The 23,849-nt window shown below is 40.5% G+C and overlaps 1 protein-coding gene across 1 annotated transcript in view; it reads right to left on the bottom strand.

Annotated features, from left to right (window-relative positions):
- Positions 1-23,849, bottom strand: part of SPATA16 (spermatogenesis associated 16) — a 91,861-nt gene that overhangs the window by 12,264 nt on the left and 55,748 nt on the right. The window contains exons 6-9 of the mRNA XM_032193292.1: positions 13,544-13,691; positions 10,183-10,329; positions 9,858-9,970; positions 3,383-3,547 (exon numbers count right to left, since the gene is read on the bottom strand). Coding sequence (XP_032049183.1) covers positions 3,383-3,547; positions 9,858-9,970; positions 10,183-10,329; positions 13,544-13,691 — 573 coding nt within the window. The remainder of the gene's footprint in view (positions 1-3,382; positions 3,548-9,857; positions 9,971-10,182; positions 10,330-13,543; positions 13,692-23,849) is intronic.

Raw genomic sequence — 23,849 nt, 5'->3', positions numbered from 1 at the left:
AATTTGTTGCACATTACCAGACTAGATAGACTGGATAATAATAATAAAGTGTAAGCATTCATACAGAAATTGTCTCCTTTCTGCATCTAGATTGGCAGCAGTCTACCATGAGTACAAGAGGTGATAAAATTTAAAATGTCAATGTTTAGGCTTATCTGAGCAAGATATAAATATGCTGTCTTGAGATTCAGGGAACAGACTTGTATTTCCTCAACTTTACCTTCACATTCAGGTTTTTGATGTTAAAATTCCCTGTCTTTGTCCCAACAAGGGATAAAGGTATCTTCTGAATCTTACTTAGGGTCAGTTCCAGCTAATGTTGTGCTTGTGCAACCATTAAGTTGAACGTTATTGGCCAAAACATTTTATGAAACTTTTTTTTTGGAAGTCATGCATCAGTATTCATGAAAAACAAAACTGCAAATTTCTGCCTCTGACCCTAATGTGAAAAGAGTCAAGAAGCTGTCAGAAATTTTCCATCAGAATACTTTTATGACAGATAATCTCCTTCTATGAATCCAGAATAGACACAGCCCAGAGATTAAGGGTATTAAGGGCAGAAAGGGTAAAGCACAAAGTCTGCATCAGAGCAGGCGGAGGGGAACAGGACAGGGAAGGAAGGGATTTCTCGGTGGCTGTTCTTGGAGCAATTCCTCCTGAATTGGTTGAAAAGGGGTCACCGGGGTAGGGACTGGGATGTGGGTCTGCCACGCTCAAACCCATCTAGGCTGGAGACTTCACTGCTTTGGACAAGGAGTTAAGCCAGGAAATCTGGCTTATTGTGAAAAGGGCCTTGTGCCTGCTTTGGGTTTAGTTTTCATCACCCAAAGTTTTTTACTGGCTCTGATGGCAAAAAAAAAAAAAAAAAAAAAAAAAAAAAAAAAAAAAAAAAAGGTGAATGCGATAGGAGTGGACAGTTGGCAAACCAAAGTAATTCTCCCAAAGCTGATCTTTTTTTGGAAAATCCCCTCCTTCAAGGAAATTTTTATTTTAATATCTTGTCCTTATTTGATTTAAAACTGAAATAGATTTTTTTTTTTTTTTTGACAAGCATTCATCTTGATTAATCGTGTACAAATATGGTGACAGTGAAATCATAAAGCTTGGACATGTTTTGTTTCAACAACTGAACTGTTCAAGCTAACTGAGATCTTTATTCTCCCAGGGTCTATGAATAAATACTAATCTAAAAAGGCCTCAGCTGAAATTCTCTGTGCTATAGATTAGGACTTTATTTATTTAGTTACAGGAAGACATTTACAGAGAAGAGTTTATAACTGAAATGCCTTTGGGATCCTTGCTGTATCAGTGCAAATTGCACTGTTATAAATTCAACATGTTTTAAACTTTATGCAACTCATACAGTATGCGATAATAAACATTTGGCATCTTTAGCATTCTCCAACAACACAATTTAACTGCCTTCCTAGGTCATAAAGCCTTATCTCACCTTTCCAATGTAAAGTTAGAATGACCTCAGAGGAATTACTTTAAATTTTTATTAGCACAAGTGAGATTAGAATTTGGCCAGACGAGTCTTCTTCATGAAAAAAATACCTTTAAAACTATTTAGATACCTCCTAGAAAGACAGCTGAGGAGCGAGAAACAGGTGAAGGGGTGCGGGTGCTGCCTGTGGCCACAGGCAGTTGCAGGCTGCCAGGGCCCACCAGTATAGCCCAGTCCCACCAGTGCTTCCTCCTGCCCACAGCCCAGTGGAGGGAGGAGAACAGTGCCCAGGAGCAACAGGGGATCTTTGATCTTTTGCTCACTGTGGGATGGCTCAGATGAGCAGGCCCAGCAGTGGGCAGCGATGTCCTGAGCTCGGTGCAGTCCCTCATGGCACCAGGAAGGGCAAGGGCCATTAATTACTCCCCGGTGAAGCCAATCTGCACATTTGTGCTTGCAGATGTGTTTCTTAACAGTGTGATGCCTGAAGTTCCCTAAAATATTCCAGCTACACGGTGTCTGAGCCTCCATTTGCATACACAGACCAAAGATATAGTTTACAAGAGGATGACAAGATAAAGGGAAAAAAAATGAATGCTGAATTAATGCATTTTAATGCTCCGGACAGAATAGCTGGTAGAGATTTTCTGCCTTTTTCTTTTAAAAGACATTTTTACCTTGGGCTCAGTAAACAAAGCATGCTTTTTGCTGAAAGATTTCGAGCCTCTCACTGAAATCCTCCAGGAGGCACCCTCACTCTGCCCAGTCCTGCCCCAACAGGCCGAGGACCTTTGCCTGGGCTGGCCTGCAGCCTTCCTCAGAAAGGTTTCCAGGGAGGTCAGGCTTGTGATTACTACATGACAAGATACAGGCAGCAGTGTAATAGCCTGCATCTAGCTTGTGATGTACTGAAAATATTGCACCCTGGAGAAAACCTATAACTGAAATATGTACCAATAACTCCAGACCCTTTAGTCAGCCTTGAAATGTGGGCCCGCTGAAGTTTAATACTGGCAAACTTGCATCAAAAGGAGAATATCTCCTTGTAACACAGTCTCTTTGCCATGTGGCTTCCCTTTCTCTGGAGCCCAGACCTCACGGGCTAGCAGGCCCTTGCAGCAGCTGCAGGCCGCTGCTCGCCATCCCCGGAGCTCTGCAGGGCCACAGACATGTGTCTGGGGGCTGGCTTTGGGAAAACTGAGAGCCTTTAGAGGACCAAAGTCAGATCATCAAAACCTGGCTGTGTTTACATGTGGGCACTGTGGGAAGGTTTTTTTTTTTTTTTTTTTTTTTTGGCCAGGCTGAAATGTGTAAAATGTTCCTGCGCATGAGCTCTATCCCTCCATGTCAGGAAACCGAGCAGCCTTGTGGAAGGATAACCATGCACTTGCAGCACTTTCTAGTCGCAGGTTATTGATGCATTATCATGCTAGTAATGACCCCGGTCTTGCCACAGCCCTGCTTGCATCACTGTCCTCACTTTACAAGGGGAGAGCCTGCTTCGTTCAGAGCCAGGGAGCAAGTTGTAGATGGAGCTGGGAACAAAAGTCTTTTTTCCTCCTTTCTCCCGTCTTATGCTTTAACCAGATTTGGCCTGCTTTGCTGCAGGTGGCTTCTGATGTTAGGTATCTTAACGTAGCACAATCTGAATAATTGCAATCATTTTCCCAGACTGATTTGGGCAGGTTTGGGGGAAAAGAAGAGGTTTTAAAAATATGCCTACAGATGAGTCATGCTGGTTCTGTAAAAGTCATCCTTGCAGGTGATTAGCATCTCAGACAAGGCACTGCAGCAGGATTTTAAAACTACTTCAGGTCCACACATTCAAAAAAATTACTTCCAGAGAAAATTGCAGCGTAGCACTCTGTCCCAACCCTTCCCTCCCTACCTTCCTGCCTGCAAAAGCCAAAACAAGGATTAGAAATGAATGCTCACCAGTTCAGCATCCTGCTGACTGATGTCCTGCAGATAGGGAATGGATGCTAGCTCAGCCATCGCTTGATTAATCACCTGGGACTTTTCCGTGACTTGCTGCATCCGGCCGAGGATGCTGGCGTAATGCAACTTCTCTATCACACGTGAACACGCACAGAAATTGTCCTGTTCTCTCAGGAAAAGCAAGTGGGTTAGAGGAGAGTCACAGAAAACACACTTATCCTTTGAGTCTTATGCCTTGAGGCTTATCTTCATATATATTTACGCTGGTAATACCATAAGCAATATGGCATCCAGCACCTTTAAGATAATGCTTTTGACAATCTTTATAGAGGAGAAAAATACTTTCCACAATCTCTCTAGTCATACTAGAAAAATAAATATGTAGTCATAATATATGTGAAAGGGAGAGAGCAGATAACAAACATGAATGCAATTTTCTCATTTGGAAATGGCTTTTCAATAATCCCCTCAGTTAAATATTATCTGACTTTTATGGATTGCTTTTAAAGTTTCAGTAAAGAGGTTGAGGAAACCATGCAATGGCTAAGCCTATGGTTTGTTTGCAGACTAGGGAAATCCATAGTTTTCAAATATACAACCTTGAGGAGCTAAAACCTGCAGAGGTGGTCTCTGATCCTCCAGGCACATGGTAAATTTTAAGTATGTGCATAGAGAAGCTCAGCCAAGTGCTTGCATAAAATCTCAGCACCTGCTGAAGCGTTTGATGGATGGCAGCCCTACTACCATATTTTCAAAAGTGTTCTCATGCCAAAAATGCAAATGAGCACCCTACTGAGATTTTCAAAAGCAATTTGGCCTAGATTCTTGACAAAATGTAGCCATTGCTTATCTGAATGCTCAGCCATTCTGAGTGAAATTTCCATTCATCTAATCAGGGTTGTGAATGTATTTAAGTGCCTGAAATTGCAAGTATTGGCATAGATTTTCAAAAACACTTCTAGTATTTTTAGCAGACCTTTGTTCTGGCAGTACCATATGGTGGTGTGTTGATGCTGCCATTTACATACGCTTTGGTTCCCAGGTAGCTGATTCTAGGTCCCATTGTACAGTGAGCAGGGCAAATGGAAAGTTTTGAATTAAATTTATTTTTCCACAAATTGACAAAGAATCTCAAATTTTTGATCTGATCTTGATTTTGGTTTTGCAGAAATTTGCACCGGGAAAGCATCAAGTGGTTATAAAAATCATTACCAAAATGACTAAGAACATCATTCTTATATAAAATTCAAGTATTTAATAGCAATACTCTTCTTCCTTTATTTATGGAAGCATTTTTATCCCTTTTAATATAATATATAGCATAATTGTAAAGTAATATAAAATAAAAGACCATACTTTGAAGACTGCTGTCAGGAATTCAGCTATAATCTATGAGGTCCAGATATGAAAGCAACTGAGAAAGGAAGAACTGAGCCAATGAATTTCCATTAGCACCAGACGCTGCACAGGGAAGAGGAGCTCTGGTCAGCAGTTCTTTCAGTATTGCAGATAGCTCCAGTCAGCTGTGTTTGGAGAGGTTAATTTAAACCCAAGTATCACGGAGCAGAGATGCCAGCACGGTAGAAGATACCTCTTTTGAGAGAAGTGTGGTTTGATTAGTCTATTAATGAAAATGCCAAGAGCTTATTATTTTTCTCAATAAACATAATGGAGGGCTAAATTCTAAAGAGAATAAACAACTGAAAAGGGAAGGGGGGATAAAAGATGATGATAACAGAAGGACTATTGTGTATAAATAGGTACAAGTAATACTGGGGTGGCAATTAAGCTTCTTATAATTCAGGTCGAAGGTCTTCGGTGTGCTACAGCAAGAATATAAATATAAGAAAGCCCAGCTAGTTCTAAGGTGGATTTTACTCAATTTATGATCAGGATATTATGTGACACAAGGATGTATAATAGGAGGTGATTTGACTTGAGGAGCTAGGAGAGCCGTTGCGGTCCTACCTTCTTATGAACTTCTGTTGACCCGTCTGTAAGAGGGGAAACCAAGACCAACTTGCATACAAACTATTTTTATCACTTGAAAAGTCCTTTTCTGTGGGTCTGACCTAGCAGTCGTTGGATACATTAGGAAGGAAAAGGATTTCTGTGATCTCTGATATGTGAAATTGTAAGTCTGACACAGTCTAGTTAGTATAGCAATAGAGCAAGGAAGAAAATGGAGCCCTGTCTCCGACTAATCATCAGTGTGTGAAAGCCAGATAGCTGTGTCTCCAGAGACAGCTGTGCACATTAAAATAAGGAGAAGCAATCAGTTAATGAGATAGAGAAAGAGGGCTCTTATCAACGTAAAATAGACAAACAACATTTTAGATACAGCAAAAGGTTTTTCCCTGCTATTCTTGAAATCCACCCAAAACATTTTGTGTAAGCATCGAGAAATAAGCATATTGAGTCATCAGCTGCGAAAGCAGGTAGAGATCCTCTCTCACCATTGATGTGTCTGTTGGGGGCTTCTCCAATGATTAAGAAAGTAAAAGCAAAAAGAAAACATTTTTTCCTTACTTGACTCCCCAGAAAAATATGAGAGTACATCACATAGCTATAGGAAACAAACTGGGCACCTGTGCCAACAGGCACTCTGTGGACATAGTGATACTATTTAAGTTTATATTAGGTTGGAAGTAAATAAATAAATAACGAACATCAATTTTTGTTTTTGTGTTGTTTTAAAAAAGGGGTATTAGAGAAAGTTGAACATTGTCAGTGGTGGTCTTTCAGTGACAATGAAAAATGTAGAAAGAGACAGTAAATAACTGCTATCAGGAGAAAAAATTCCACAGGGAACTGAACCACATGATGAGAATTACATGAAGTATAGCAGAATTCAAGGGGCTACTAAGCTGAAGTAAAAACATAATAAAGTGGCCAAGCAATCAGATGAAGCTGAAACCAGCTCAGGAAGGTGCAGTGAAGGTTAAGTAAAGAGCAAACTTAAATGGAGACTTCAGTGAGAAAGAGTTGGCTCATTTAATAACGTGTCCCTTCATGTACTGAGAATTTTGGGATGGTAGCTCCACCTTTTTGCTTTAATCTGTTCTTAAAAAAAGGAGTCATCGCTTATGCCACTTCTATTTATAAAGTCGAATTCCTGAGTACCAGGAATGGTAAAGAAAAAGCAAAGCGAAGTGGCTGGTCAGCCTAGATTTAAAGCAACATCTGTCATATCCAACACATGTGGCATGCCTAACTATCATCTTTAACTGCACCACTTTGCAAAGGTCTGGGGTGTCTCAGTAGTTCTTGACGATTGTGGCATCTTTAGTGCTACTTTTCAGCTCAAAATCTGAATGAGGTTCTGCCTTGAAAACAGCTTGGTAGTGTATTGCAATAACAAGCAGGAAAATCCATCATCATGTTTCTTTAATGCCCTTGGTATGCTCCAGAAAATATGTATGCTGAAATCTGAATGTAGTAAACACTTTCCTTCTATTAAAAAATAGACATCAAAACAGTGAGATCTGTAAGTGTACGCATCATGCTGTGAATCATATGGTAGGTTTTGCTCACCTTTATGAGATGAGCAGTCTAATAAGCCCCTCTGGCCACTGTTTCTCCTGTAAAGTAGCATCATGTGCCACCGACACGGGACTACAGGAGGAGAAAGGCAAACTCGGTGCGCACAAAGCAGCAGAAATTACCCCAGTGAAATCACTTGATAGAATAACTACTTGTCATCACTGGTAATCTTGGTTGCAATAACAGTAGCTGAAAGTCTGACTGATACCTTTTTTTTAAGGCAAATAAAATAACCTTTCTGCCATGGCCTGTGTTTCTGGACACTTGAGGCTTGTGGGGTTTTACCACCCGCAGCAGACAGTACACAGGGGCCAGACTGCTGTGTCCTCTCTCACTGCCCTTGTTTTGCAATACATAAATGTCCTTTTGAGTTAAATGGGACTGGCTGTTCTTTATGAAGATGAGAGGGCAAGTGAAAAATGCTCTGCTTTTTTTAATCATTAGCTTCATGTCCTACCAACAGTGGCGCGTGTACAAATCATATAATTAACTGTAAGCTGTGTAGCTGCAAAACTGAGGTGGCAGAACTGACTTATATTAAGTGTGTTGCCATTGCTTAATAAACTCTGCTTCAGCTCTGAGATGCTTCTGTGAAAAAAAATATCTGATTAGGACAAGCATTTTGGATTGCACATTTGCAAATGAAGAAGAGGGTAGAAAGGAATATTAAAAATAAACACATTCCCTTATTGTCTTAAAGTAAATTGTAATACTAATCCCTGTATCTGAGGTTTGTCTTGCAGAAGTTTTAAATTTATTTTGTGTGACGGATAGCTGGTGGAATCATATTTCTAGCTTGAAGAAAATTTTGGAATACTCTCAAGGAAGCAAAAGTGGCTAAATCTCTGCCAGGTCCATAAAGAGATTTTAATCACCAGTAGCAGAGCAGTTCTGGCTTTGTGCCTATCTGCATTATCAGGTATAATTCGCTTTGTCGTTTTACTCTTTGGGTCAGAGGTTCTGTCTTGCCCAGACTATTTCAGTGCTACGAAAACTAAAGGAATAGTGAATATGGTCCTACCAATAATGGATGTGGAATTGGCAGCTGTTTGTTCTAACTCAGTGATGATCTTTTCTGTCTTGGGGTTTTTCTCTTCTCTCTCCAAGCTCCCATGCTGGTGCCCTGGTGACTGGTTATAAATCTGTTGGAGCACGGTTCAGACCTATTACCCTGTTCTGCCTTGGGCAGACCTTGCCCGAACCACCTGGCTGCTATGCTGACCTCCTTGAAAAGAAGGCAAGCTTTCTGCTGGCTTGTGGTGCTGGGATTTCACCCTGTATTTTTGGGAACCTTCTTCTGTTTTCAGCAAGAATATTTAGATGTCTGAGGTGGCGTCCAGAGCTGGTAGAAAATATTACTGTGTAGGAGCAGTGTAAATTTATACAGCTAGTGGGGACTGGCTTGAGCAATCCCAGCATACCTCTCTGCTCTCATCTCTTACGAAAGTTTTTCTTTTCCCTATACCCTGGATGCCAGATACCATGTGTCTCTGTTCAAACCATGTGGTCCTGTTCCTCCAAATTCATTTATAGAATAGGATAGTTTTAGGGAATCTAAAACATATCACTTTTCAGATTTTTTCTCTTCCTGATATTCTTTAGAGACTGGCACCTCATATCTGAAAGCTCTACATTATACCAAAAGAAAGAACTGTGGGGTCATAAACCACACAAATAGACAAACAAACCCTGGAGTTTTACAGGAGCTTTGATAAAGACCAGGGTTTTATTCTGTACCCAGTATCCATTCCACTATTTTTGCATTCTTCTAGCTTTCTAGATGTTGAAGTGCAATGCACATGGCTATAGCAGATATTTCACTTTCCCAAAGATGCTTTTCCTACCAGCCTGCACATCAATAACCCGGGTTTTTGGTCATCCAAGGGAAGCATCGCATGGCTTCAGGAAAGAATAAGAAAGAAGCACCTGTGTGATTCCTAGTGGATGTGTGCCCTCAGCCTGCTCCACCTGCCTCAGACTGAAGAAGATGCTTTATGAGTGCCCATTTTGGCAAAGCACTAAGCACCTTTACCTCCCACTAAGCCTGTGAGTTCAAGCACTTACTGTTTCAGCAGCTGCTCTCCGAGAATAAAGGAGACATAGATCCCCCAAATATCTAGCTAATGTTTCTTCCTTGCTAGGAGTTGCTAAGTAGCAGTTTTTGTCAACCTCCTATCTGGTATCAAAGCCTAAGAATATAAATCCTGTGATTTGCTAAGACACCCCTGATGAGGAAATGGCTCCGATTCCTTCAACATACAGAAAACTAAAAAAACTGTTATTGCTAGGGAAAAAGCATTAACATTAGCATTTACAATCTGGGGAGGAGAGGCTTCTTCCACTTATTTTCAGGAGAATAATTTAAGAATTGAATTAAAACAGTCTAGTCTACATGCAAATTTGATTTTTGACCTTTTGTGCTAATCAAAAGCCATGGTGCTAAAAAGCTGTGTACATTATTGCAGAAAGTATGGACTAGAATTAACTAATATACCTTCAATATGTTTGCAACAGATTTGAAGGTTATTTCACATACTTTACTACATAGGGATCAGGATCTAAATCACTAGAAATACTTCAAGTAGCAATTATTAACTCTTGATGGAGAGCCTTGTGATAAGTGTAGAGTATTATGGGTATTAAATATACAGAGTAGTTTTGGTGGTTATGTGAAGTAGGGATATAATAGGCCATAAGGGTTTGAGAAAATTGTATGCAAAGTGATTTTAAACTGGGTACACTTAAACAATTACGGCTTCTTTTAAAAAGTACCTAAAACCCAACTGATCTCTATTCCTAGCACAATTAGCTGAGCATTTCTGGAGTATGAGCAAAATGACCTACCCACCAAAAAGCAAACATCTTTCACATGCACACTGACTTCTGCTGCCACACACATGAGAAAACATTAAGTGAAGTTTATACCCACTGTTAATTTGGTGCTTCTTATAAAATCCATGACTGGCACGATCTTTTTCCCAATGGTCTCCCAATGTCTTCTTGATTCTTCTTCAGTGATAGGACTGAAAGGTGCTTTCCGGTCTAAGAAATGAAATCACAAACTGTGCACTGTTTTTTCATGTACATTTTGCATAGAGGATCTATCAGGATGGTGGGTAAACTAGAGGATTCTGATGGAGTCAGAGATTTAGGCACAGATAAATGGGTCCTGAGAGATCTCTGGTCCCCCTCATTCAGCAAGGATTGAGGAGGTCACCCCTGAGCTATCACATCTATTAAGCAAGTTGGCGTACCTGAAAAGATTGGCAGTTTTCTACTTGACAGCTTTTCCAATATTTTTCCAATGTGTTTGTTTCTGAAGCCCAGAGTCAGTAAGTACTGCTGGGGAGGAGGAGAAGACCACTCAGTTGTCTGTGGCAAAATATGAAGTCCATAAGGATCTGGAATATGAAAATGAAAATAATTTCTGCTGTTATATTTCTTTTCAGTTGCAATAGATGCTACCTTTTTTTTTGGAGGAAGATACAGGAAGTCTAAGAAGGAATGAAATGTAATCCAAAAAGATTGCCAAAACAAAGGTGACCAAAAAAACCTATCCAGCTGTCAGTGGGTTTTGAAATTCTGGACTTTGCAACCTGTTCCATCAGCAGCTTAAATTTTGCTGATACATTGGATAAGACAGGTTCTTTCTGTTATTACTCTTTTCAGTGCTGATCATCCAATGCATTAATAATTCAACTCTTCATGAATGTAAGATCCTTTTTTTTTTTTAAACTGTGAAACAAGCTGAAGTTCCCCGAGTTTATGACGTTTGATTTTCTACAGCTGTGGGCTTTTACCATCACCACCACCATAGTCCCAGGCTATATTTGTGCTGTGGCTCGTCCAAAGTTTCTGATGCCCCTGCTGAAAAGCCAGCGTATCTGGCTGCCCTGACCTGAGTGAAGACAGATGCTCAGAGAAATTGCATAAACCAGCTTTGCTTGGGGAACTAGACCAGCCCTTTCCTTCCTCTCCTTCCCCTGCAAAAAATAAACCTAGATTGAATGTCAGTGTCACTTTTCACAAAGGAGTGCTCTGTTTTCAGTGAGCTCTGCTTTTAAGATGCCAGGCTGCGCGGTCACAGTGACAAATGGAGAACCCCCTTCAGAGCTCCCTGGACTTACTTGTACATAAATCAAAGCGAGTGGACCTGATATTTCCCTTGCAGCATGCTCGGCTTCTGATGGATTCTCAATTTTGAAACAAACTGCATTGTGCGCTTGTATTTAAATGTGTGTCTGCTTCTCTTCCTTGGCAATAAGGAAAACTTTGAAATCAATTCAGTCCTTGCATTATAGCAGAATGTGGACTAAAGTTGGATGAGTGATTGCTACGGAATGGGAAGGTTATTTAAAATAACATGTTCGTGATGTGCCTGGTATTTCAAACCCACTGTTAAAATGGGGATTAGCTCATACTTGTAATTTCACCTATGTGAGATATGGACCTGCAGATTGAATGCTTGGTAGTACAACACCTACAATGGGTACAACTTGTTCCTTGTGAGTTGTTTATTTTGTTTTGTTGTTGTTGTTGTTGTTTTTTGGTGGGTGACGTGGTTTTGGGATAGGTCTGGATAGATAAGCTGAGAAACCACTACTACTTCAGTTGACTTCAGGTAATACCCTTGTAAGTTACCTCAGTGTTGAGGCCAAGAAAAGTTCTCTCTGAGAGGGTTTCCAGGACCCAGAAGAGGGAGGTCAGGAGACTCCTGCCCGCATGAGGACCATCATGAAAACTGTGTGGCAGCCTCTGGGGCTCTCAGTCAGCACCTCCCACACACTGCAGTCTCAGAACCCTGACACCCATTTTTTTTTTTTCTTTCTTTCTTTCTTTTTTTTTTTTTTTCTTTTGTATTGCTTAGAAGCAGAAACACAATATACGCAATTATGATCTTGGCTATCCCATTTAATTCCTAGAAACTAGTGATTCCAGTGCCTGCACTCAGAGAAACTTGCATAGGATTGAAGCAATTCTTTTAACCTACCGATTTTTGTAAACGAACACCCTTGAGTGCAGACCTGGCTCTATTCAATCTGTTTTATAATTGATTGAAGTGCTATAGGACCAAGCCCTTTCATCCTTTCATTCTTTCCACCTTTTCTTTCTTGGTTAGGAGTGAGAAAATGCCTGGTGACACTTTCAGAAACATCCTGTAATTTATGAACACAACTGAATTTCAGTGCAACACTTGCACGCTTTTGCTGCTTATGTGCTTTTGAAAGTCTCACCCTTGCTATAAATTGAGGGAGTTATGTGAAATCTGAATTTATCTTTTTTTCAAATCAGATTCAGGGAGTTTTATTTTATGCTCCCTTTAAAGCCAATACTTTTGTCCCTGGAAACTCTCCACAAAGTCACATCAGCAAGTAAACGGTAGACAGGGACTTTACAACTTCCACGATAAATAAGTCCCATTTTTCCTCTTCAAAAAATCCCCAAATTACTGCCAGAAAACCAATGCATGGGTGCTCTGCAACTTGCAAAACATGATCTAGTTTTATACTGGTTTTCTAAAGGAAAATGAAATGAACAAGCCAAGTTTACTCGTGTTAAATATTTGCAGCTTTGTGTTAAAAACTTGGTTTCCCTAGTTCCCACTTGAATTCAGACAGATGTTCTGTTTCTCCCCAGAGGTGCAATGTGTGCTGTTCTGGAAGCCGTATTCTCCCGCAGAGTGGTGGGCTCAGCAGGTGCTGCTGTTGGCTCCGACCCTGCTGTAATTCTCGTGGGGAGCTGGCATATGGCAGCTCTTCGAACCGCCCCACGGGAAGCGGCCACGAGGAGTGAGCTACAGGTCTCGTTGGTGTGATGAAGACAGAGACCACCCAGAATTTGACCTGGGAAATGTACATTTCCTCGTATGTTTCTCAACCACCAACTGAGCCAAGTTTTATCAGAGTAAACTGTGTTCCAAGTCACCAGGTTAACAGTGTAGGAAATGCCTTTTATCCCCCTGCCTCTTCTCTGGTGAAATGTCATGCCCATTCCTCTTGAAATAAAGCTGTGGTCACCAGAATTTAAATGTCTGTTTACTCCAGGAGATGCTACTTGACTTCAGTCCTCCGGGAGACAAAAGGCCCCTCGAAGCCCATGTTAACGCTGGATACTATTTGTCTTCAACAGCCCAAAGGAAACCTATTCCCATCCCTGCAGCTGAAACACTCCCAAAGGTGACAATCCCTCCACTAGTGCTCACAGAAAGGTGGATATTTTTGGAAAACAAAGGGCCTGCTTCGGGGCCAGTTACTGATGGGAAGCCAGAGAGATGGGAACGAACCTGGGCCTCACTGTTGCCACAAGACACTGCAAAAGTGCCTCTGAACAAAAGAGCTCTTGCAATAATGAAATTCAACAACTGGAACACGAGGCTTCGTGGATAAAAATAGTCTTCGTGGGGATTTACAGTGTAAAGTCTGTGCTTTGCCTAAGTACTGATTTGATTACCTAAATCATGTACAATCATACAGCAAATCTCAGAAGTTAATTTTCCCCCACAGAAGTGCAGACATTTAAAGACTCAAGCTCCAGACTCTCTCAAGCTCCTTTTAAGTCAGCCACACACAGGCAAACAGTATGCAGTGCTTAACAGCATATGAAATCTGCTCTTACCTGTATATATGTGCTCCACATAGTCAGGGTGCTTTTTAGCAAATGTGTCCTTTATCTTGTCAGTTTTGTCAACCTTGACTTTTGTCACAAATGGTGTGTACATGACCGAAAAAGATTCTTCTCTAGTGATGGCTTCTTCAATCATAGCCTAAAGTGAAAGAAATGATATGTTTCATGTTGGTTAATGGCTAGTTAAAGAAAAAAAAAAAAAACAAAAACGAAAGGAAAATAATTACTTTCACAGATGATATTTTGCCTTTAATAATTGCACAGTCATGCAAAGATAACATATTTTGGTCTTGAATATTAATTAGAAGAGAATTTAAATTAGTTCCAGAAAACACTGCCTATCTATACTCAGAAAATCAATTTAATGGAGAAAGAACATTTGTAAACAGTTTTCAGAGCAGCAAGCCTATGTCTTCAATGAGGAGAAAAGTATTAGATAAATTATCTTTTAGATGAAAAGAAAAAGTGATTCTATGCTCTCTGAAGGTCACATCTTTCATCTGAGGGTTTTATTCAGTCCTTGGGAGCTGGTTAAACAATACTAAGCATTCATATTACCCCTTGGGTTGGCATGAATCAAACACTGTGTCTATACGGAATATTAGTCTTAAAATATTGCATTCAAACACCATTTGCATTAAGAGTAAAATTCACTCCTGTGCGGAGGGCAACACGAAGCTTATGAACCTTGTCATCCCTTAAAAATGACTCAAATGATGCATTGTGCTGGCTTTATGCAGGGACATGGATTTCACACTCAGTGGACCCCAATGAACTGGTGTTGGAGCTCCCTGGAGGAGCCACCAGCCTGGAAACTTGGTGCTTTCTATCGATCAGTGCAAGTGAGGTTCAGCTGTGATTCCTCCTGGGTTGGGGTTTCTGTAAGACCACATTGAGCTCTGCTTTGGCTGTGTCTGTTGCTAACAAAGATTTAGTCTTCCTGACATGGACAGTCCTTTCTGGAAACTGGAAAAGCTGTAAGACTTAGTTATTTTGTCTCGGCAAAAGCATGAATGGGGTTAATAGAGACAATAATAACAAAAGTTTAACAGAGGTGATCAGAAAAAGATGAGAGGAGATGTGTGTACATGGCACTAAGGACCATGCTTTAGTGATGGTCTTAAAAGTCTTTACCAACCTAAATGATTCGATGATTCTGTGATAATATATATCTCTATATATATCTTTAACAAAGTGTATGGATCTCCCAGATTGCAGAAATTATCAGAATGGGATTAGTTTGGTGTTTTATTGACAAGTCCTCTCTTGTTCCTTTGTTTTGTTGGGTATTCTGGCTAGTTTGGCAGCCATTTGCTAATCTGGATGAATATGAGTGTGTGAATGCGATTTTGGGTGCATCCATACATTTCAGACATAAAATATATGGAGTGAGGCAGTGAGATGAAACTTTGAGTGGTTGGGCCAGACAAGGTCTGTACTCTGCAGGATTTGGGGAATATTTTTACTGGTATTTGTCTGCAAACTTCACTTTTGCCTCTGTCACCCTCAAGACCAGTTCAAAGTCACACCTATAATGTCTTTGCATTACCGTGTACCCATGGCTGCTCTGTACCGCATGCAAATACTGACTAGCTCAGAGGGCAGTAATGGCAAAATGTCAGCCAAAGGGAAAAAAAAAATAGATCTGCAGTTTCTGGTCAATACTGCTACTGAAGGTATTATTATTACCCAAGAGCATAATACCCTGGACATAAGACCCTGGACATAGATGCTATTTGTTTTATTATCCTCTTGGATTTTTATGGGCTAAAGACTTTAAGGATATAAAACTTTAGCCCATAAAAACTTTGGAGCAGAAAACTTTATATGATGAAATCCCTACGGACTTTGCTCCTTAAGCCTTTATGCACTGAAGTCCGTACCTGTGGATGAGTATCTGGCAATGTGTCCAGGAAACGGTACTGCCTGTAGAACATTGTCATACTGCACACGGTGAAGTTACTCAAGGTGCAGCCAAACTTTGGAGATACTTGCAAGGGCTCCAATGGGCTTTGAACAGAGTCCTTGGAAAGAGGATAGGACAACTGTTTTTTCCCATTTGCATGTGTTTTGGTGTCTTTCCACGTGAAGGAAAGGGCCATCTCTGTGATGTCCCCTCAGATACATCAGGGAGAACTTTGCTGTTCTGGCCATGTGGTGGTGAAGTGCCAGGCTCTTTTTTAAGAATGGTGACAGCAGGTAAACTGATGAAGATGATAAAGAAAGATAATTTTTTTTGGCATATCTTGCAAGTGGAATCTGCTGTGATATCTCATCACATGGTGTTACACTCCAGACTTAACTCCAGCAGGGTCAGAAAAAATAAAGGCCTTGAGAAGACATTAAACCAGAAGGAGCTCTTCTCACAACATTCAGCAATGGAAGGACTATGTTTGGCATGAGTCCACCAAATGTGCTGGTTTACCTCAGCAGTGGACAGCATCTATTGCTTCAGTGAAGATGCAAGAAGTCTCTTCAGAAGACACTGCAGAATAATCTGATGATAGGGAAGATTTCTTTTTGTACTTGTGGGACTGACTCACTCTCTGTTATGTCAGGAGGTTTATATCCCTGTTTTGGAAGTGTGGGGAATCAGAGAACTTCTGCTGAGAAACCATCTGGAGACAAAGTGTCTCAAGGAGTATTTATATTGTCAGCACTTCTATTAAAATACCAGTTAATTCTTTCATGAAACAGAAGCATTCACAAGGTTTGAGGGATGAATATTGCTATCATGAGATTAAAGAGTCAGAAGACATTCCTAAAGAAAAAAAAATATTGCTTTGAGCAAGAGTTTAAGCGTATATTTGACCCAACATCACATAGCCCTCTTCTCTGAGCACTTGGTTCTGCAATATCCTTATACTCTACCGTATTTAGTAATGTTAAATTTCACAGACCTTTTAATAAAAGCTAAGCTTTAGCCTAAACAATCTTATATTGTCCCTTCAATACCCACTAAAATTCTCTTAAGAGCTCATAACACAAATAGGTAGATGCATAAGAAACAATGCTTTCCCATGCCAATCCTTGTGATTGCAAATGATGTAACTACTTCAACACTTTTATGAAGCTTTTGCCATTTTGCCTGCTTAGAGCAGACAAAGCATAGAAAAAGAGAAATGGCACTGTAGCAGCAAATTCTTTGTAACAGTGACAGTAGCTGTCTCTGCTACAGTCCCTAACCTTAATCCTCTTTAAATACAGAAAGGTTTAATTTGGAAAATCCAATTATCTTGACATCTAGAATTAACCAAAAATTTAGATATCTTTCTAGTGCCTTATCTTGCAGCTGCAGTGCATACTCTGCTACTGTCTCATTTACATTACAGCAGGAATTGATGCTTTTATTGATGATTTTTATTAATGCAATGATATCAGTCAGGGTAAAGCCATTAGCCTCTTCTACGAACTGCTTCCACTCTTAGGCTGGTAGTTAGAATTATGGGTGCACTGTGGTGCAACCTATGTGCTTTTCTCTATATCTTTCCAACCATAAAGCAGTATCTGGCAGCCCTGCCACTAAGTCTGTTGCTGTTGTGATATGAATATCTTCTCACCAGCATGATCTTCTTACATTAGTATTTTTTTTTTTTTCTGTGGGAAAAATAAGTAGAGGGAATGCCAGAGCATATCCTTTTTCTCGATATGTTTATGGTATGAATAAATTATGTATTATACAATAGATGAGAACTTTCTGCTTATCTGCCATGTAATGCCTCCCCATTAATGTAGGTCACATCAAATATCAGCTTATTTAGGTTCTTAAGTTATTAACGTATTTAAGTCTCTGTGAGCTATTTTGCATGCAGTACATTCTGAAAGTGGATTTGCAGAGTGCCACAGCCATAGCCCTGTGTATGCTGCCAAGGTCTGAAAGGCAGAGGCAGACATATTGCAGATGGGTTACCTTAGGCTTCATGATCTGTTTGATTTTCCAGTAAGTATCTCTTTATGTTTTGAGAGAGAAGAAATCCATGCTTTATATCCTTCTAAAGAGATCATTGCTCATTAAGGAAATATCCCAGAACACATAAAGTATGGAAAAAGCTGGAGGCTGCTGTTGAAACTCCTTGTCCGTGATGTGGGCAGGTGGGAAATCAGGGACTGAGCATGAATGTGGAAATACAACTCCAGTTTGAGGAAGATCTCTGACCATGAGCCTGTCCGATCTCAGAACCTAACACACGCGAAGTGCTGCAGGAGTCCTCAGCTCTTATATCGCTTACCACCAGCTGGAGCTCTTAAATTTTCATCTCAGCATAGGGGTAAATGTGAAGGATTTCAGTTTTTCTTTGCTATGGTGGGGAGCCCAGAGAAACAGAGCTGATATTTACTTTACCAGGCTGATCCAGACGCTGACAAGGCGAGCCCCTGTTACTGCCCGAATGATGGTTTGTTGCCACCCGTGGCTATCTCGCCTGTCCGCACCGGGAGCTCCAGCTCTGAGCCTCCCTGCAGAGCTGGCAGCTGGCCTGGGCGATGTGCCGCTGCTCCAGCTGGGGTGCTCCGGGTGGAGGCAGAGCAAGGCCAGCAGAGTGAGCCCTTTGATAGTCAGCACGAGCGATGTCCAGCACAGGCAGCATTCGACCAGCCAGCTAGCTGCTGTGCAGACACGCTTCCTTAGCATGATGGCACAGGCAGACACAAGTCTGCAATGGGGCAGCGGGGTAGTGGATGTGAAAATCAAAGAACAGCCCCTGTGGAGGTGCCTGTTATCCTCTACATGAAGCTATTGGACAAAACCACAGCTTTTATACAGCTTTGTTAATACTGTCCCTTTCTTCAGGATAAGAGAGTTTTCATGGTGAGAGATACCCTGATTCCAATTAGGTGGCTCACTGCCCCTGTGCTCGGAGCAGCAGAACTGCTTGTCCAGTGCCAGGAGAAGCCGTTCACCAGCTTCTTGTGGCTCCTGCTCTATCACGAATGGGTCACAGTTTAGCCAGCAGCTTTCTGTGTGAAGGGGTTTTGAACAGCTTTTGTAGCCTGGACTCAGGGAGACTTTAACTGAGACAGGCAGACCTGAAGGTTGAGCATCACCGAGAGCTTTATGCGAATGCAATTGGAGGCATGGGCTAACACCTGGTTGCTGCATTGATCCAGTGATTCACGCATGTGCTTGAGAGCTAGGGAGTGGTCCTGGCAAGAAAACACTCCTGGGAGAAGTGGGGGTATTTGCTGTAGGGGCTTTCCAGGGCTTTTAGCAAAAGAAAAGGGAAAAAAAGAGGAATGGAACGGAAAGAAAAAGGAAACCAAAATACAAAAACTAGCAGAAGGAGATGTCAGTCCTTCCTAGCACTGAGCTCAACATCTTTTGGGAACTTGACTTAAATTTGAAGAGATGAATCAGACAGCCAGAGATGGTGACTGATGTGGTTAGCCTGTAAAATGGACAGCACTGTTCAAAGGGGCAGCGAAAAATCATGCTTGAGTCATCGCAATGGCAAACTACTTTATGTGGCTGAATGGCTGCTAATTTAGTAGAAGACAAGTTGGCTGTATATAGAGATGTTTCTGAAAAGTGACTTTATCTCTTTTTGTGTGATGTCCTCTGTAGTTCTTCAAGAGCAGGTGCACAAATGGAAAGCCACATAACCAATAATGATCCTGGGAACAGCACAAACTCCTGTATGTAGCTTCATTTCCCCAAAGAAAGGAGATGGGGTAAAAAGAAAGGGAAGAGGATAATGAAAGTGTAACTTCTTAAGGACCTGTGGAACCTGAAGGAACAATAAGGGCCTGAGAACAGCTCAAAATGGTTGGTTTTCTATGCTGATTTCTCAGGTTTCTTTTGTAAATCTTAAGGTCTGCTTTGCAACCCAGGAAAAACTAGAATGAATAGAGAATTGTGTTTGTCAGATATGCACACTACTTTTGAGCTGCCCCGTGGGTTTTTTAAATGGCACAGAGCTTTGTTGGCTAGGTTGTTCTTGCTGAATATCTCTGAGGCACAATTTCTGGCCCTCTGTTAATAGTTAAAGCTCTAATTGGTTGATATTTTGCTTCATATTGGGATTTCAACAGCTACCAACTACGAGCAAGGTATGTACTTCCTATTACATTCAGCTGGTATTAAATAAATCCACCTTTCCTGAAATTAGAGACAATTAATCTATCTGTTTTAATAATTGTGACATTTAAACTAGTAAATTCTCTCAGCTTGTAAATATAAGTATGATTCAAGCAACAGTTATTCTACCTTCAATGATCTGGCACTAGAAAAATAGAAGTAGGTAGGAAATATATGGAGGTAGATATTATTAAAGAAGAAAGAATACAAGAAAAATGTTAAATTCCTTGGTTTTATACAGGCACAATTGTTCCTGGAATGGAAATATCAGCAATAACAAAAGCAATAGAAAGCTCTCAAATCTGTATCAACATGATAGAAACTCTCTCTTCTGTTATTTGCCTTATCAATCTAGTTTTCAATTACTCCATATTTTAACTTGTGTACCTAAGAGTAGAATGAAGCTGCTTTTTACAGCTTGGGAGTTATGTCTTACAAACAGCATGTTTGAAAGCCAGAAAGGCTTTAATCCCTGCAATGGCATACATAGGATGAAGCCCTTTCTTCCCTGAAAAATACTAACAATTTTAGTTTTAGCAGGTTGATTAAGCTATGAGACAAAGAGAACACAGGGAATCCATGAAAGTGGTCAGTAGATGCACTTGGATCATCTGGATACCAGTGCAGCATCTTAAGAATGAACTGATTTTTCTGTTTATGGGCCAAAATATTTTTATTTTTTTTTATTCTTTTTCTTCTTCTGATGTGCTATACGAAGAAAATCATTACATCCTGATTTTCCGCCAGAAAATGTCAAGCTCAGTGATTCAAGACAAGCGTTGTCCTTCAAAACGGCCACTGATACAGAAGAGGGGGGATCAGTTGTTTTTTATAAAGAGAAAATTAAAATTAATTCATAAAGCAGCAAAAACCTGCACAAACCTCTGAGACAATAAGGATTTACAGATATTAGACGCTTAATTCTGCCTGTATACATCATAGTCATTGAACTCAGTGGGATTTTGCCCCAGATTTGATTTAAAGAAGGGACTTTTCTGCAGTGAAATGTGGCACAGCGTGATCTGCTGAGATAGCCTCAAGAATGAATGAAAAAGGCATATTCTCAGTGATATGATGGCCAGGCTGCCCAGAGAGGCTGCCTGTCAGCTCCTATCAGTCATCCCAGTAGCAGGACTGCAAAACATCCGTGCCTTTGCCAGTCTGGAAACCTGATGCTGCATCGCAGACATGGGTCAAGCATGAGCATGCAGGATGGCTCACGGGCCTCATCACCGGCTGAGGCTGCGGAGGACGTTCTGGCTGCTGAGAGCTTTCTTCTTTTAATGTTCTTGCCTGGGATTGTCACCCTGCAAGGTGTGAGATAAAGCTGAGCTCTAAAGAAGTTGACAGCGTTCATCGCTGCAGTGTAGGTGTTCAGCCACCCTGCAGGGCTGGGTGCCTTCTTTATCATTTGCTTTCTTGTGTGATCTGTGAATTGCTCTGTGCTTGCAGCAGCCCAGGTTTTTGAACTGGAAGCACCCGATGAGAGCAAAACAAATGTCTGAATACCCATACCTCCATGTCAGCCATTGCACGGAAGCTTCCTCTGTGACATTGAGTTTAACTGACAGAAATATTCTCAGGAACACAAGTTTGTTGGCACCCTGTGCAGCAGGCACAGGTCCAGTCTTGTCAATGTACTAAGAGCAGCTCAACGATGGCTGCAATCTTGGCCAAAACGCTAGGGTTGGCCTGGATATCTTTAAAGCTAAAAGCCCAGTTCACTGCAATGCAAATTAAAGGTCTCCATTTGTGCTGCAGTGAATACACATAGGCTACGTCAGGGAATTAAAGCTTTTAGTACAAATGGTTATGAAGGTGTACAGACACGAGCCTGGAAGCTTAAAATACTGTCTGGAGGTTCTGTAGTTTCTGCAACATATGCACTGCTGGTGCAACAGCAGTTAGTGTAAGACTCTGGGTGGATGGGAATAACTTTGGGTGTAAGGGCGTAGCGAATGCAAGATATGAGCCTTCAGTGTAAAATGGGCCACACGGTTTTCACAACGGAATAACAAAAGCAATTACATTTGTAGTGTGCTAGTGTGTTTGGTCTGAGATGTACATAAGCTGTGCAATATATTCACATTTTCCTAAGATGTCTGCATCAGATACTAGTGAAATCAGTCTGTGACTTCCAATATGTTTGCAAAGTTTGTCTGACAATGTTAGGCATTTGGTGACATTGTAGTATGCAGTGATGTATCTTTACTTGTGGAATGAAACATCCGGGGTATATCACACAGTTTTTAGCCAGTGGAAATAGTTAACAAAGGTGTGAATAAAACTGGACAGTTTGGAGATGGACTCTTTCTACGGAATGAAATATCTCCAGTCTATTGTTTGATTTGCTGTTCCAGCTGAGAAATATCACTGCCAACAATAAATAGGAAGCTTGCCTGACAATAATAATAAGTAGGTTTAAACTTTGTCTTGCTGCTACCACTGCAAATATCTACCATAATACATTTAATAACTTTCACATTATTATTTCATGCGATGAATTCTATTTATTCTAATATTTATTCTAATTCAGTATTTTTAATCTAAGAGACAATACACAAATCATCCAGTGCATATTCCACAGTGGGTTGTGAACAAAAGTCCATCCACCTGATTATATGTTAACTTGGAATGTATATTTTCCATCCACGGAATGAAATATTTTAAAAGATACTCAACAGAGGAAAGGTCTAGCTTACTGAATAATATTATACATTGCAAATTAGTTTTTCAGCTCTCATCAGCATTATACCTTTATCTCAGAGCAGAATGGAAGGCAAGTATTAATATTCAAAAACAACACAGGGCATTAGGTATTACATATCACTGTACAGAAACTCCAGAAATAGATGATTTACTTTAAAGGGGATAATCAAAGAAAGCTAATCAAAAAGCTAATCAAAAAGAATATTTAAAGTTGCCTTGATCATGATCCATAGGTACATATACAGGGAACAGATAACAAGTGCTAGAGGATCTTTAAGCTTTCAGAGATGAATGTGTAATGTAAATTGCTGGAAGTGTGGACTGAACAAGATCCCAGTTTTGGGAGGAGAAACAGGGAGAAATGGGGGCCATCCATGTAATATATCACCTTTTAGAAGGGATGTGGTAAATCTTCTGTTATTAAGCTATTTAAATGAGGATTTGATAATGTTCTCAAAAACAGTCTCAGCTTTGCCTCTCTTGGCACTGATGCATGAAGGTTGGGTAAAATTTTGTGGTGTTTTTATGCAGAAAGTCAGATAATTCATCAACACGAGCCCATCTGGCCTTAAAAATCTGACAGTACAAGCCTTGTGGTGCGTCTAAGAGGAGGTACACAGTCACAGGGAACAGATCACTGCTGAAGAAGAAATGTGTAAGAGTTAATAATGAGGAGGGGAGAGATTTGAGGATTCTTTAAGAAGATTGTTGAAGAAATAGGGCTCTTGGCAGCTGATGTCAGGGATAGAAGGAGTTCAAAGGAAAGTATAAAACCAAAATCAGGAGAAGTAAACCAAAGGAGATACAAGATAAAGACTGCTCTGAGCATGAGAAATAGATCAAGAGAGAAAAACAGTGATTTAGAAGTAGGATAAATAATAAAGAACTTCACAGATGTGAATTAAGGGCCTGAAGTTTTTCCAAAAAAGAAGTCAGTTGAAGGATTTGAGTGGTCTGTATGATGTTTTGAAGCTATGAAAGAAGTAGAAGGCAGGCTGTGAGGAGGAAAAGCCTTTTCCAGCAATGAAAAAAATAATGAAGAAACAAAAGTAGTCAATGACACACCAGAAGATTATATATATGACCAACTGATCAAAGCACAGAATGACAAATCTCTTCTAAAAATCTTTCTTTGGAAAAGTAAAAAGCAAATGGTCCTGTTCACTATCTATTTCCTTCCTCCTCAGAAAATTTTGCTCACAGTTGTGAGCTAATGTGAGTGAGCTCTGGGGCAGAGGAGTAGTTAGCAAGAAAAGCGTGCATCAATAGCTGTTGCTTTGGTTACAAAGGCACATGAGCATGTATAGTCGTGACAAGTTATTTTCAGCTTTACAACATGAAATAGAGAGAATATTAATAAAAAAGATTATGTTACCTCTGCTTGGTCTCTCTGTGGTGGAAAGTCCCAGTGCAGTGTCACGTGCTACATCATACTGCATAATTGTTGCTGTGTGCACTAATGTCATTGAAGTCACCCCTGATACTGAATGCAGAGAATTCATCAGCTCAGGAAGG

This window comes from Aythya fuligula, chromosome 9, assembly GCF_009819795.1.
Source record: "Aythya fuligula isolate bAytFul2 chromosome 9, bAytFul2.pri, whole genome shotgun sequence".
Taxonomy (NCBI): domain Eukaryota; kingdom Metazoa; phylum Chordata; class Aves; order Anseriformes; family Anatidae; genus Aythya; species Aythya fuligula.
Note: the sequence above shows the minus strand (reverse complement) of the source record. Positions and strands in the feature narration are given on the sequence as shown.